The 15,972-nt window shown below is 32.6% G+C and overlaps 1 protein-coding gene across 1 annotated transcript in view; it reads right to left on the bottom strand.

The window, feature by feature from the left end:
* The window catches only part of gnb5b (guanine nucleotide binding protein (G protein), beta 5b), a 35,672-nt gene extending 20,632 nt beyond the window's left edge, over positions 1-15,040 (bottom strand). Inside the window, 7 exon segments of the mRNA NM_200746.1 lie at positions 1,266-1,398; positions 1,652-1,728; positions 3,984-4,025; positions 5,670-5,806; positions 8,377-8,488; positions 12,662-12,811; positions 15,011-15,040. Coding sequence (NP_957040.1) covers positions 1,266-1,398; positions 1,652-1,728; positions 3,984-4,025; positions 5,670-5,806; positions 8,377-8,488; positions 12,662-12,787 — 627 coding nt within the window. The 5' untranslated portion in view covers positions 12,788-12,811; positions 15,011-15,040.
* Positions 15,041-15,972: the final 932 nt, after the last annotated feature.

The raw sequence follows: 15,972 nt of genomic DNA, 5'->3' as shown, positions 1-15,972 counted from the left end.
GCCTTGACGTAACAAAATCTTTCACTTCTTCTTTTTTCATCTTTATTGTCATGGACTGAAACAAACTAAGAAAGAGGAACAATCCATGATCATGATGAGAAAGAGAAACCCCAACATTTTCCTCAGAACACACTCAAAAATACAAAAACCCAAGAGAAAAGTGTGGTCAGTATTTTTAGAAGGATATTTCCTGTAATGATGCTCACAGAACAGTGAAATATACAGTTCATAAGACAAAATGGTAATAAAAATGCAGCTTGAAATCATGCATGTCATTTTAAAAAGGTCAAGAGGGGGGATTTCAGAGCAGGGGATTGCTGTGATATTTGCTTTGAGAAATGTGTTTTTTACATAAACACTAGCTGCTCGCTACATAATTAATTGCCACAGACCCACTGATTAAAGCTTAATTAATAAATTGTCGATTGATACACTTAGCATTTCAACATGTACTGTATACACCATGCTTATACACCTTATACACTGTACTGTATACATCTTAACTTCATTATTAAAAATGTTTAGTAACATGGTTTTATTACATCCTAAACATATTTATAATTAAACAAATCTCTAACCCTATTTATAAAACCTTTACTTAAATATAAACCTTTAATTTGAAAGAGTGATTAACTCATCAAGGGCCAGGTTTGGTTTCCCAAATGAAACTACGGTCTTTGACTGTGGCAGATTACATACAGTATGAAGAGTTCAGATGCAAAAATCTCTAAATGCCGACTGAAATGTTCTCCTTAAATGAACACTTTTTTCAGCCTCCTATGTTTTTGTGCAGTTATTTCACTTGAAAGTCAATGAAAATAACTTATTAGTAAAATTACTGAGCCTTTATAGGAGTCGGAGAAAATTTTTATTTTATATTCTTGAAGTCAATTTCATATATCAATTTTATGCATTGTTTACACATGAAGCCGTAAACTCCATGCGTTTTGGTTAAATCAAAAGGCCCATATAAAAAAATTGGCAGATCATGTCCAGAGTATTAATTTTATGCAAAAGCAAAAATAATTATATGAAATTAAAAAACAATTTTTAAACCAATTTAGTAAGATTTATGCTTATAAAAGCAACATAACTACATTGTCAAGCAGTTTTAAGCACTTAATACAATCTCTTAGCACATTTCAAACCCTGAAAACACTAGATTAGGATCTGAATGCACTTTCAAAGATTTTCAGCATCCATACAAACCCACATTTTTAGGTGTTCCCAAGCATAACTACACTACACAAAAACTGCACACTCACCTGCATGTCAGATTTGGTGAAGCTGCAGGAAGACAAATAGTTGGTGTGCATGGCCACTGATTTCTTCTTAGATGCCAGGTTTTCATTTTTATCCAAAGAAAGAGGATAGACGGAGCATTTATTATCCAAACCGCTAAATTAAAAAGACAGAGAGATTTCAACATCGTATAAACAGAACAGGATACATTTACTCTGTCTATACATGTACATTTCATTATAATCTCAGAGCAGCACTTTAAGTTGATTTTAATTATAAAGGAAAGACAGGACACTGGGCTCCTACAAAATACAGTAGATTATATAATACGTTTTCATAGTGTGCAAATCACATACCAGCTTTTTGATTTTTTAAATTATTACAGGATAAAAACTCTTGGGATATTTACCCACAAGCCACAGCACAGCCAGAGGGGGCATAAGCGCAAGCCATGACCCAGGTACAGGGCATAGTGACCGCATGCTCCTGTAGACAGAAATCATTTACATTTTACAGGTCTTACAAGGCAGATTGGTTTAGAAAATACCCCCCAAAAAGTTGTTAACAATCATGGTGATTGAGTGCAAAACATAAAGAATCAGAAAGACAGAGATTGAGACTAAACATGACTAAAACCTGACAATTAAACTTAAAGGGACAGTTCGCCCAAAAAAAACATTTACTCATACTCAAGAGGTACTAAACTGTTGTGAATTCCTTTCCTCTGTTGAACACAAAACAAAAAATTCAGAACAATGTCAAAATGAAAAATATATATATATAAAAGACTTAATTTTAGCAATGTTTAGTAATTCCTTCTATTTTTATCTTTTCATACATTCTTCATATCTTGTTTTGTGCTCAATAGAGGCAAACAAAAATGCTTGGAATAAGTGAAGGATAATTAAATGATGGAAGCCTTTTTTGGTGAACTATGGCTGTATTATTTGTTTACCAATTATAATTATTTACAGCTAAGACACTAGATTTAGAAACTTGCAGCAATTTGTGTATTTTTTCTAAAACTCACAATGCCACAATCATGGTGTCTACATATAATAACTATGCATTAAAATGATAATCTTTTTCTGTAGAGCAACTTATACTTTATATTTTACTTTACAATAATACTTTATATTATTGGTTTTACACTTTAAATAAACATATATATATTATAATATCATATTTGTAATATGACCATGATATATGTTTCTATATAAAGAGTTCAGATGCAAAAACCTCCATCTGAAAAAGTGACATCAGAAATTTTCTTGTAATATAAGCATTTTTCTCAGGCTCCTATGTCTTGATTCAGTAATTTAATTTTTATGGAAAGAATAGGGTATTGTCATCACTTTTGATATGAAATAACTGAACATAAATATAAGAGGCTGACAAAACTGCTCATTGTAGAAGAAAATTCTAGACGGCACTTAGAGGTTTTTGCATCTGAACTCTTTATATATAGATGAGATTTTTTCAACACATTTTAAAATATAATAGTTTTAATAACTACTACTACTACTACTACTACTACTACTACTACTACTACTACTACTACTACTACTACTACTACTAATAATAATAATAATAATAATAATAATAATAATAATAATAATTCCTTAAATTTAATAACTCAAGGCGCTTTACACATTGGGGGGAATCTCCTCATTCACCACCAGTGTGCATCATTCACCTGGATGATGTGACGGCAACCATCTTGTGCCAGACCGCACACCACTCACCAGCTGATTGGTGGAGAGGAGACAGAATGATTAAGCCAGTTATGATATGGGAATGGTTAGGAGGCCATGATGGACAGAGGCCAGAGGGCAAATTTGGTCAGGATGCCGGGGTTAAACCCCTACTCTATTTCAAAGAACATCCTGGGATTTTTAGCGACCACAGAGAGTCGGGACCTCGGTTTAACGTCTCATCCGAAAGACGGCACTCACTGAGCAGTCACTATACTGGAGCATTAGGACCCACACAAACCACAGATTGGGTGCCCCCTGCTGTTCTTACTAATTTCTAATAACTAAATTATTTTGTCTTTGTCATAATGACAGTAAATAATATGTTACTAGTTATTTTGAAATACACTAGTATTTAGCTTAAAGTGCAATTTAAAGGCTTTACTAAGTTAGTTAGGTAATCTAGGCAAGTCATTGTATAACAGTGGTTTGTTCTGTAACCTATTTAAAAAAACTAAAGAGGCTAATAATGTTTATCTTAAAAAAAATTTAAAATTGTTTAAAAAAAATGATGTTCCAACCAAACAAAAATAAATAAAACTTGCTTTAGAAAATTATATATATATAAAATACTTGTACTTGACTACTTGAAAATTTCCTTTATCTGTTACTTCACTACGGAATAAGTTGTAAAAGATCTAAGCAGACAATACAAGTGTAAACAGGCCTAAATAATGTCTAAAATAATTGGTTTGTCCTTTTGTTTTCAACAAAACACACAAAAATTACAAATATATATTACACTCGTTTTACCATGCTCAAACACATTCACACATATGTACTTAAATGAACACCAAAACAGCATTCTGCATGGCTGATGTGTTAATATGTGTTTTTATGTGGCTGGCGGATTAGTTTGGTACTAATACCCCGGGTTTCCATTAGAGAGCTTTACAACTATAAAACATGCAGATTATAATGTTCAAAAGCTGCAGCACTGCAAAACATCTCCCTAGAAGATTGTGTGACGCATATAGACAGATTTACCTTATTGGTTGTGTATGCATCCCACACAATGACTTTTCCATCCTATAGGAGAGATTCAAGATTTCAGTAATGACTTTTCAAAAACATAATAAAAATAAATTTGATGAAAAATGAAACATGCACATTAAAGAGGCTTTATGTAAGAATTTGTATACATTAATTACATGTTGGTTTTCAATGAGTAAACAGCTTGTAACCTAAAAAAATAAGACATTCCTTAACTTCCTAGTTTGTCTGTTAAATCTGTAAAATATTTTTTTGTGAATGACTCAGAATCCCCTTTTGATCAAAATAATGTGGTTTACGGATCATTTTAAACGGAGAGTTAAACCAAAAAAGAAAATATACTTACTACTTGCTCATCCTAATATGGTTTCAAACATTTATGAGTGTCTTTTTTCTCTTTAACACAAAAGAGGACATTCTGAAAAAAGCTGAAAACCAGAAAAAAAAGCAGAAACTATCTTTCTAAGACTCTCTGTTCTGGAACACATGAAATAAATGGTTACACTGTCACAAATGCTAGGTTGTCACAATACAAATCGATTAAGTTAACTTTATTGTTTTAACAAATTTAAGTGGATTGAACACAAAGCAATTGATTTGTCCCCCCAAAATTCAAGATTTGTGTTGTTTCAACTTTGTAATTTCCCTCAAGCATACTTTAAATAAGTAGTTTAGACAAGCAGCAGAAATCATTTTTGAGTGTAGATTGCAAAATTCTGGGCTCCACTTCAATTTGGAAAAAAACGATTAACATTAACATTGGAACGCTTAACATTAACACTTAACATTACCATTAACATTTGAACTGTATTAGGAAAACATGAACAAATTAAGCTAACTTGTCGGTTTTTTACAAATTTAAGTGGATTGAACATAAAGCAATTAAGTTGTCCCAAAAAACTTCAAGAATTGTGTTATTTTAACTCATTTTAAATAGGTAGTTCGAACAAACAGCAAACATCATTTTTCGAGTGTATAATGAATAGCAAAAATAAATATTCTGTAGGATTGCCAATGCGTTGTGCAAAAAAAAAGTCTAAATAGGCTACAATAAAATATTTAACAAACAAGCCATAATCCTTTTAATAATTACATTTTATTTACCTCATCAGTTAAATTGCATTCGATACACGGTAAACAAGGGTTCCACACAATTCATTCATGTTGTGCCAACACAAACCGCTTAAGTTAAATTAAAGAAAAAATTAAGTGGATTTAACATAAACAATTAGGTTGTCCCAAAAATAAATCTAAAGAATTGTGTTGTTTTGGCTCATTTTAAATAAGTAGTTTGAACAAGCAGCAAAAATGTATTTTTTGAGTTTAAATTATAAGTAATAATAACATGAAACAATATGCTGGCTGCTGTTCACTTAATTTTAACCATTTCTAAGCAAAGAATTCTACCCATTTAAAAGCCCCCAAATTAGGGTCACATTGACAGCAGTTGTTAGAAGCTATGACAGTACATGCAAAAAATTAATTTTGTTGCTTGTCTGAAGTACTTATTTAAAATGAGTTGAAACAACACAATTCTTAAGGTCTTTTGGGACACCTTAATTGTTGTATGTTTAATCCATTTAAATTTGTAAAAATGATAAAGTTAACCTAATTTATTTGTGTTTGGACACAAAGGAGTTATGTGGGACCCAGCCTTTTTTACAGTATACATCCTGTTACCTGAGAGGAGCTGACGATTCTTCTCTTGTCCCGGCACCAGTCCATACACAGCACTTTATTTCCATGCCCTTTTAACGTTCGACGGGTCTTCATGACAAACTGACCCAGAGCTTCCATCTTTTCTGCCACCTGATGCACTGCAGCCAGAAAGACAAACACCTCACCACCAGAAGCTCATCTCAGGAACAGATGATAATATATATATATATATATATATATATATATATATATATATATATATATATATATATATATATATATATATATATATATATATATATATATATATATATATATATGTATGTATGTATGTATGTATGTATGTATATATATATATATATATATATATATATATATATATATATATATATATATATATATATATATATATATATATATATATATATATATATAACAATAGTAAATGTAGAAATGTAAACAATAGACATGTAGCTGTAAATTGCAATACAATTATATTTACCATAGCAATTACTGTAAATCACAACAACATAGAGCATCTCATACTAAAACTGTTGTATGTTAGCACGCAACATGCTAGGGGAATACCCACAAGCCTTTGTGCTTGAAAATTGTCATCAGGCATGCTTGGAAAAGTATGACATATTAAGTGTTACTGTAGTTTAGCTACCACAGCATGACAGTGCCAATGTACAGACTCAATTTGCAAGACATACTTATACTGATACAGTATGTGTATTACATCCCTCGAATGTGTTTATTTGAAAGGACCACAATAGTGAGTATTTTTAAGTTGGACTTTAATTACAAAAAGAAAAACTATAAATCAGTGCATGTAAATAAGTATAAATCAATTTAGAGTTGTTTTTTGTTGTTGTTGTCTTCAAATTGAACGTTTTTTTTTTTTTGTTGCAATAAAAATTTCTAAAATTTAGTTTTTTAAATAAAACATAATTTTTGTTTTGAACGGGGCCAGTATGATGACCTATTTTTATTTAATTTATTTTATTTATCATTGAGATACTATTGTCATTTCATTAACATTATGAATTAGAATTTGTTTGTTTTTCATTTTTTCTATTCATTGCTGCTATGGTTGAAACTAGGGATGCACTGATCCCGATACTTATATTGGATATTGGTTTGATACTGCATATTTTTGCTGGATTCGGTATTGGCCAGCTGATACTGATCCAAATCCGATCTTGCGCGTGCGCTATATTCTGTGTATCAGCCAACAAAAGCCACAAAGGTAGCCTATTACAAGGCACTGGAAAGTGGCATGTAGGCCTACTATATCCCAAATGTTCTGAAACCATTAAACCAAGTTTAATGTGAAGCACAGATGAATATATGACAACACAAAAAACTCTCCAAGATTATTTGTTCCTGTTAGTTAAGTTTTAATAATCAGTGAAGAAATGCATTTAGTTCTGCATTAAATGGGTTCTTTTTGACCAGTAAAATGGAGTTTATTGCTGTTTGTACATCATGTTGCGCTTTATCTGCTAGATCAGCAGATTGCATTCGCCTACCTGAAAGTTTAAATTAGAAAAGTGTCAATGATACATTGGACAGATCCTCAACGCACTGATTTCTTCCCTTTGTGCTGCTGTTATATATAATTTATATAATACATTTTCAGACATGCTTTCAGTTTTTACATCTCACTCGCAGCGGGTGGCCTCAGACAGTTTAGTTTATTCTGCTTCAAACCTGCAAAAAAATATCAGGCTTTGCTAAAAGGCAGGTTATTTTACCAATGATTAGGGTCAATAGTGGTAGCCTAGTACAGATTTTAAAGAAAAATCCTAATATTAAAAAAGGAAACATAAGCTGAACAGATCAGATCAATGTTATAATGAATGCTAAAATAGTGTAGCCTATAGTTTATAGCAAGAATCATGTTTTTAGTTAGTTTGTATCGTCTGTCATTTAATGTAAGCCATTGGTCTGTTATTTTTACTAAAGAAGATATATTATTTGAGAACACCAGAACTATAGAAACTGTATTAGGTTTAAAAAAAAATGGCACAGTATCGGGAGCAGATCTGTCCAATTCAAATACATGTCAAGTAGGCTACAGTACATGAAAATGAGAAATGTCATGAAAGTTTTGCAACTAAATGATAATCCCATTTCAATAACCTTGTTAATCAACATGCTGCTATCAAAATCCATCCTGACAAGCACATGCATGCAAAACCAAAATAAATGGTGACAATACTCAAAACATTAAAAAAGCACAACCAGCAATTAATATTTATATAAAAAAATTATACAACAATAAAACAATAATAATAAACCTAACACATAATCTAAACCTAACATAAATGAGAAAAATCTCCAAGTAATTTACCATCCATTCCATTTTTTCATGGCAAAATCTAACTTTTAATAAAAAAAATCTAGTTATATTACGCCTAAATCATAGGCTTAACAATATAACAGGGTTAAAATTAAATGTAATTCTTGACCATAACATCATAGGCCTCAAAACATTACATTAATCATTTAAACGTCTTCTTGATTTCATGTATAATGTGACAGTTTTGATAGCGGTAGATTACGTGGACACCAATGAGTATTTCTCCTACATTTATCTCGTTTTTGCTGCAATTCAAGTCCAATACAAGCTATTTTAGCGTCTTGCAATAATGTCCACGAATGCAGTCTATCTAGGCAGCTTGCTGGGTTTTGACACACAGCCGCTGAGGGTTTTACTCACGCTCGACGTCGTGTAGTTTGGCTCTCTCCTCCTCCAGTTTGGCTTTTAAAGACTCCGACTCCGCTTTCAGGCTTTGGACAGTTTCGCCCTTCGCCAGTCCCTGACAGGCCATCTTTAATAAAGCACAAACGGATGGCGAATTGGTCAGTAAATATGATTTTTTTATCATGAGCCGAGACTGATACTGCACAGTCTGCACAGCTGATGATGCTCTGACGTGAGCGCCCGAGTCACGTGACACATCACCACCATCAGCATCACATTTATTTTTGGAGCCCTGACTGAAGCCAAAATCACTTTTACATCTGATTGTGACTGATACATCTGATATCATATATACTTTTTTTATTTTTGTTAAAAAATCGTAATGATATTGCATCATGGGGTGTTTTGCGTTTTTTACGCTATCGATTGCATTCTGGGACCTTTATCTTCGACAAAATCGGACGAGGATAACAACAATTTTATAATGTGCAATAATACAATACAATAACAAGACAAAATAACCCTTTTCAATAAGGAAAAAATAACTGAGGACACATGGAAAGAATATTTTTATTAATGCATAGGTTAATGTTAAACAGCACAAATTCTAGAAGTGTGTATGTGTAAAACATTAGCAGACTGCGTGACCACTTAAAACAATCTATTTTCTTAAACTTTACTAAAAATGTAAATAAAAGTCAAATTAGGGTCCCATGATTCAAATAAAAAGCATCACTATATGCAAAACAGATAATCACATGTACAAATTGCTAAATCAAATGTTAGCTATTTTAAAATGAACTAATATTGAGTTAAGTCATGTACTAATTAAACCACTTTGACTTGAGAGGAGGCTTTTGTATTTGTTAGTTAATGTGTTAATGAACACTGAGGGGTCATTTTCCACACATTAATTGATTGGACTAGTGATGTTGTTAGTTCTTAATATATATTTGCTATGCCTATTAGTAGACAATTAGTCAGTACTGCAATTCTACAGTGTATGTTGTGTGTAGTAGTTTGATTGGTGGTGTTTACTTGTGTAACTATAATTAGGCTACATGCTGGTATAGGTGGTCTAAATAAGTACCAGATCCCTTCTCTCAGACGTGTTTCAGAGAGCGCTTTGATAAAGCACTTTACACATGTGTTATGTGTAAGTGATGACATGAGGATGCTTACCAGTGGGCTAAGTCAGAATTATTAGCCCTCCTGAATTTTTAGCCCCCCTGTTTATTTTTTTCCCCAATTTCTGTTTAACGAAGGGAAGATTTTTTTCAACACATTACTAAACATAATAGTTTCAATAACTCATTTCTAATAACTGATTTATTGTATCTTTGCCATGATGACAGTAAATAACATTTGACTAGATATTTTTCAAGACACTTCTATACAGCTTAAAGTGACATTTAAAGGCTTAACTAATTAGGTTAACTTGGCAGGATAGGGTAATTAGGCAAGTTATTGTATACCGATGATTTGTTCTGTAGATTATCGAAAATAAATATAGCTTAAAGGGGTTAAAAATATAGACCTTTATATGTTTTTTATTTATTTATTAATAATTTTTTTTTATTAAAAACCGCTTTTATTCTAGCCAAAATACCACAAATAAGACTTTCTCTATAAGAAAAAAATGTTATCAGACATATTGTGAAAATAGCCTAATAAAAATAATACTAATAAAAGAGGGGCTAATAATTCTGACTTCAACAGTATGTATCATTAACTTCTGCGAGACAAATACTTGGAGCCAATAAATCATTTGTATGAAAATACACAACTATTTTGATGGATATATGTGTGTGTGTGTGTGTGTGTGTGTGTGTGTGTGTGTGTGTGTGTGTGTGTGTGTGTGTGTGTGTGTGTGTGTGTGTGTGTTTGCTCTTTCCTCTCAACATAAATAGATAAGAAAACATTTGATTATACTGATGTGGATATCTAAAGCTGTGCAAATCATAGTGACATACAAATGATCTGGATTATAAAGGTAATTACAATTTCTCTGTTATGACAGTTAGAATATAACTTGTTACTATATGTGAGACTATTGAATTAATGACAAATGGACATTACAATACAGAACATTAAACATCCATTTAAAATATTAATGCATAAATTTAACATATTATTACATGTAACCCTTTAACCTCGTGCTTAAAGAGGATTCTTTATGATAAATATGAGCATAAATATTAAATTAATTTGTTTGGAAAAATGTAGCAACCGACTTTTTTATAAACTTTTATAAAGTTTTACTTTTCAGTTCAAGTTTTCAGTTCCATATCATTGTTCCTATTTCATTTTTGATGAGAAATATCGCTAAGTAACAAAGTATGCTATCCATCTCAGACGCAGAAAAGCTAGTTCATGCTTTTATGACTTCTAGGCTGGATTACTGTAATGCTCTGTTTGCTGGCTGCACAGCATCCTTTATTAATATACTTTAGTTAGTGCAAAATGCAGCTGCCAGAGTTCTTACCAGGTCTAGAAAATATGATCATATCACCCCAATTTTATCCTCCTTTCACTAGCTGCCTTTTAAGTTTTGTATTGATTACAAAATATTACTTCTTACCTATAAAGCTTTAAATAATCTAGCTCCTGTTTATCTAACCAACCTTATGTCTCACTACAAATTAACCCACTCTTTAAGATCTCAAAACTCCGGGCTTCTGGTTGCACTTAGAACAGCAAAATCCAATAAAGGAGGTCGAGCCTTCTCATTTATGGCTTCTAAATTTTTGAATCACCTTCCTGATAATGTCCGAAGCTCAGACACTCTCGCTCAGTTAAAAAAAACTAGATTAAAGACCTATCTTTTTAGTAAAGCGTACACACAGTGCATCACATAACGGCATGATGCATGAGTGTGCTCCACGCAGGAGAATGGGCTTGACAGCCACCTGTAGAACACACTCCTCTATGCACCAACATTTCATTAGAAACACTCATATGCTTTACATGTTTGTTTATATACCTGCCATTTTCATTTATCTCACTTCCTTTTTGCATTGATATTATATATCTCTTGTTTAAATAAACTATGAACAGCAGCTACGCTAATTGTTTTCTTATTTCCACCTGAGGATACTCATCCCGAGGCCTCTAGAGATTGTGCTGCACCATTGATGTGATTCAAGTTCTCTGAAAAGATGTTGCCAGCTATAGAGGACTTCTAGAAGTCTCCATAACCCTAGACCAGGCCGTATCCTGAGCAGATGCAGTGGCGGTCATGGAGGAGTGGAGAGCATGAGACTGATTCCTGAAAGACACAGTGACAGACAAGTCTCCGCACTGGTCCGGTTAGCTAGCCTGCACACCCGCTGGTGACCTACTCACACCTGCAACTTCTCCACAATGGACGTCTAGCGTTTTCCAGCCCTCGGCGCCTAGATTGCAGATCTGAACAAGAAGTTTGGCCAGAGGAGAAACGGTCGTTCCCAACTGAGTCTGGTTTCTCTCTAGGTTTTTTCCACTTCACTTTTGTCAATTGGTGAAGTTTTGTACCTCGCCACTGACTGCTTGGTTTGAGACATGTGGAGCTGCGCATTGATGGATTTGCTCTTCAGTGTTTGGACTTTCAGCAGTTAAAATTAAACCACACTGAACTGAACTAAACTGAACTCTGAAAACTGGACTGACACTCTTTCAATTTCAATTTAACGTCTATGTTAAGCTGCTTTGAGACAATCTACATTGTAAAAGAGCTACATACATTAATTGAATTGAATTAAATGTTGTTAAGGCTGCCACATTTAATCATTTGCTCTCTTGTAATGTCAGAACATGGCTCTATTATTCAAATAATAGTTTGTAGCTTCACTTGCAGCAAGTTTTTCTTGTTTTTAGTGTACAAAGAGGTCTTTGTGTGGCATAAAGTATTTAGGATAATGAGTGTTATTTTTTACCATAGAAATCTGATATATGGCAATAAATGCAAGTCACATATTTAAAATACACATTCATGTTTGGATTTTACAGATATAACACAAAGCAACATATATTTCGAAATATTAGAAAAATGTTTGCTTAGATGCACTTTTTAACCATTTGAAATTACAAATATGTACATATATATGCTGCATGTTCAAATATATTAGCAATGATTATAATGTCCTTATATCATCCTTATATTAAATGGTCATTTAATGCTGTGAGTTTGAATACAACTACTTTAAAAGCTTTGTTCAACTGCTCAGCGATTTACAATAAATTCAATGTAAATTTTATGTTTTAGATTAAACATTGTGTTACCGAACTGATCCTGGAGCAGCGGAAGTGTGTGATAACTTACCATCTCCACACATAGCGAGCAGTAGTTGATTGGCTCATTCTTCAGATAAATATTCATCAGAGGTTTGTTCTCACTGCATTTATCACATGGGCCAAATGTGATGGCCAAGAATGTCTGGTCGCACATCTTTGCGTCTGGTTGAAGCTGGACCTGCACATGCGGAGAAATAACATGCATTTACATCAACCAAAAATCACACACACTGAATAAAAATAAACACTCAGAATTTTAATATGACATTTGTGGCATTATGCATTCAAGCCTGAAATCATTCATATCCCTGGAGTATAAGTCATTTTAGGCCTTGGCTGTATATTAACATTTAGGTTATCTTTTATTTTTTTAATTATCAGGGACTTTGTGGCTCAGTGGTTGGCACTGTCGCTTCACAGCAAGAAGGATGCTTGTATGGGTGTTTCCCAGTACTAGGTTGTGGCTGGAAGGGCATCCGCTGGAATAGTTGGTGGTTCATTCTGCTGTGGTGACCCCATAAGGGACTAAGCCGGAAGAAAGTGAATGATACATGGGACTTAAGCTACACCTTTTGAAATATCAAATTTTTATCCTGTAAAAAAAATATTATATTTTCAGAGTGCTGTTTTTTTACACACATTTTAAAACAATAGTTTAATAACTCATTTAATTTGTCTTTGCCAAGAGGATATGTTTCTAGCTATTTTGCAAGATACTAATATTGTGATACTATAGCACAATTGGATGGCAGTAATTTGTTCTGTAGCTAATATATAAAAAACATATTTCTAATCTTATTATACTAGCCTAAAAATATTGCTTGTAAAATGTATTTTTTGTATGTAATTTAAGCAAATGCAAAAGTCAGACAATTATTTATTATCTGTTAATTATTGTACCATTAAGCTGAACTGAAGGACACATTTATTCTGCAGACAGCATAAATTTACATAGTTGTTCATTTATTTATCCTGAACAAAACAAGAAAACATTAACAAAACGTGTCTCGAACTACATTTGGTTAAGTTGTTTGGCTAAAATTAATTGTATTTACACAGGGTAAGGATTTACTAAATTTCCATGGTCAAAACGATGTTTAGGAAGGAAAAATGCGGTTTTTGTGCCATCTAGTGGTATAGGATAGGAAATACACCCTTTATCCTTGTGTGCTTTAGCCTCAGTTGTATCCTACATAGTTTTTATCTTGTGCAAATTTACCATAAATAATGCACTCAGGTGCACTCATAATCTCTGAAATAAAGTAAATAAATAATAAGAAAATAAATAATAAAGTTTATTCTGCCTCTGAAATGCATTAGTAAATAGCATGTAAGGATCCTTTCTTTAATGTGTCCTGTACAAAAAAAAAAAAATCTATCAATAGTAAATGCCCAACCAAGCAACATTGTGTTTAAATTACATCCAATAAACATAGAAACATAGATGTCTTGGCTAAAGTTATGGAAATCTAATAGGTATCTAGTTACTCCCCCAAAAATAGACTAGTCATCAAATAAACAAAGAATTATTGACTATATGGAAAGTCTGTCTAAACTGCCTGTGTTATAGGCCAAATTTAGTCTTGTTTTAGCCAAGATATCTGTGTTTGAACATCTATTAGTCAGCAAATTGCTTGCAGGGACATCAACACTGGACTAAAGTGCATTCATGGAGTGTTTAAATGTTAAGGGCTTGTACTGTCACGGTTCGTGCACTGAAAATATACAGACAAAAAGCTAGCAAAAAGTTGCATAAAATGTTGATTTCAGTGTATCCTCCAAGTGTTAAACTACTGTAAAAATGTCAAGCTCATGCAATACAAACGAATAAATAAATAGAAATACCTATATTTGAAGTCCAATATTTAGTGTTGTAAATAAAAAAGGCCTATATTAACACTCATCATTTTTCTTTTATTTTATATCTGTAACCAACTTTAAGGTTTAAAGTTGGTTTCATATGCACACATTCATTCACTGACAACTTGTTACACTCCCTATAGCCTATTGTTTACCATGCTACGTTAAATATTCAGTCTGACATTGCATGTAATATGACTTTAAAACAACATTAGCACTATTTAATTGACTGCAAACAATCTTTAGCTGCTAATATGATTTATCTATTTAGAATTTGCAAAGAATTATTTTCTGAAATTATATTATTATGGAGAAAGCCCAAATGTGCAAATATAAAACCAACTTTACCTCTATAAAATGTAGTCATATTTACAATCTGTTAACCTCTAAACCAATCTGTTATTAAAAAAGCACATTCTTTTGCAGCCTTAAAAATGACCAGACACATGTAAATTCATATAACAGCAATAAAAAAAGTGTTTTTAATGTTAAGCAGAATCAATTTATTTCAGCTTACCGTTGAAAAGAAGTTTGTGTCAGGTGTGCGCTTGCAGGCTGAAGTCTTAAGTGGGAGGAGAAAGGGATTGAGTCTGGGAGAGAAGCAAATGATAAGCTCCTTACAGTAGCATTAGGGCTTTAACCCTGGACAAGTTTTACTGGCAGAAATAGTAGCCAGTCAGAGCTTCTGCTGGACAGATACGCTCACAAATAGTACTGCTTAAGGTGTTAAAGTTAAGGCCTATGGCAATATATTCATTTTATATTTTAACGCTGGGATTTATTTTATTGATGGGTGTTTCATTGCTGATGCATTTTGTGTTTTCTTGATGAATATTGTATTTGAATAATAACACTATTATATCTAGTTATTTATATTTCAAAAATATTATGTCACTATATAGACTGTTATTTACCTGTTTTGACTATCTTCACTTCCTGAATCATACGTTTAGTTTAACTTTTTTTAATCATTACATAATTAAGTCAAATTTTTTATCTTGTTGTGTATGCGTTTTATAAATGATTGCATGGAACATTTTACTTTATTATTTGTAATTTCAGTAGTTCTGGGGTGGGTTTCCCAAACAATGACGTAACTAGCAGCTGAATAGTCTACAATGCATCGTTTGGGAAAAGAACAATGTAGTGACGAGTGTTTCCCAAAACCCGTAGTTTCTCTGTTGCAGATCCATCGTTTGAACCTCGTTAGTTATAACATAAACCGCCCATATTGATGCTCTAAACGGGGTGGTAACAACCTCTTTAGAGAAGAACCCCATAATTTCTTTGTGCAAATGATATTGTTTTACACGCACACACATTTAAAAATAAAAGTCCAATATTAGTTTTGGTAAAAACATGCACTCGTTTTCCATATTAATTCAAATATATGCAGACCCATACAGGGCCTGTGTTTCCTTTACAAATATTACTGAGAACATTACATATTCTAAAATAAAATCACTTACAAAAGCTAAC

The sequence above is a fragment of the Danio rerio genome, chromosome 18, assembly GCF_049306965.1.
Source record: "Danio rerio strain Tuebingen ecotype United States chromosome 18, GRCz12tu, whole genome shotgun sequence".
Lineage (NCBI taxonomy): Eukaryota > Metazoa > Chordata > Actinopteri > Cypriniformes > Danionidae > Danio > Danio rerio.
The sequence above is the reverse complement of the archived record's forward strand: the minus strand, read 5'-3'. Positions and strand labels throughout refer to the sequence as shown.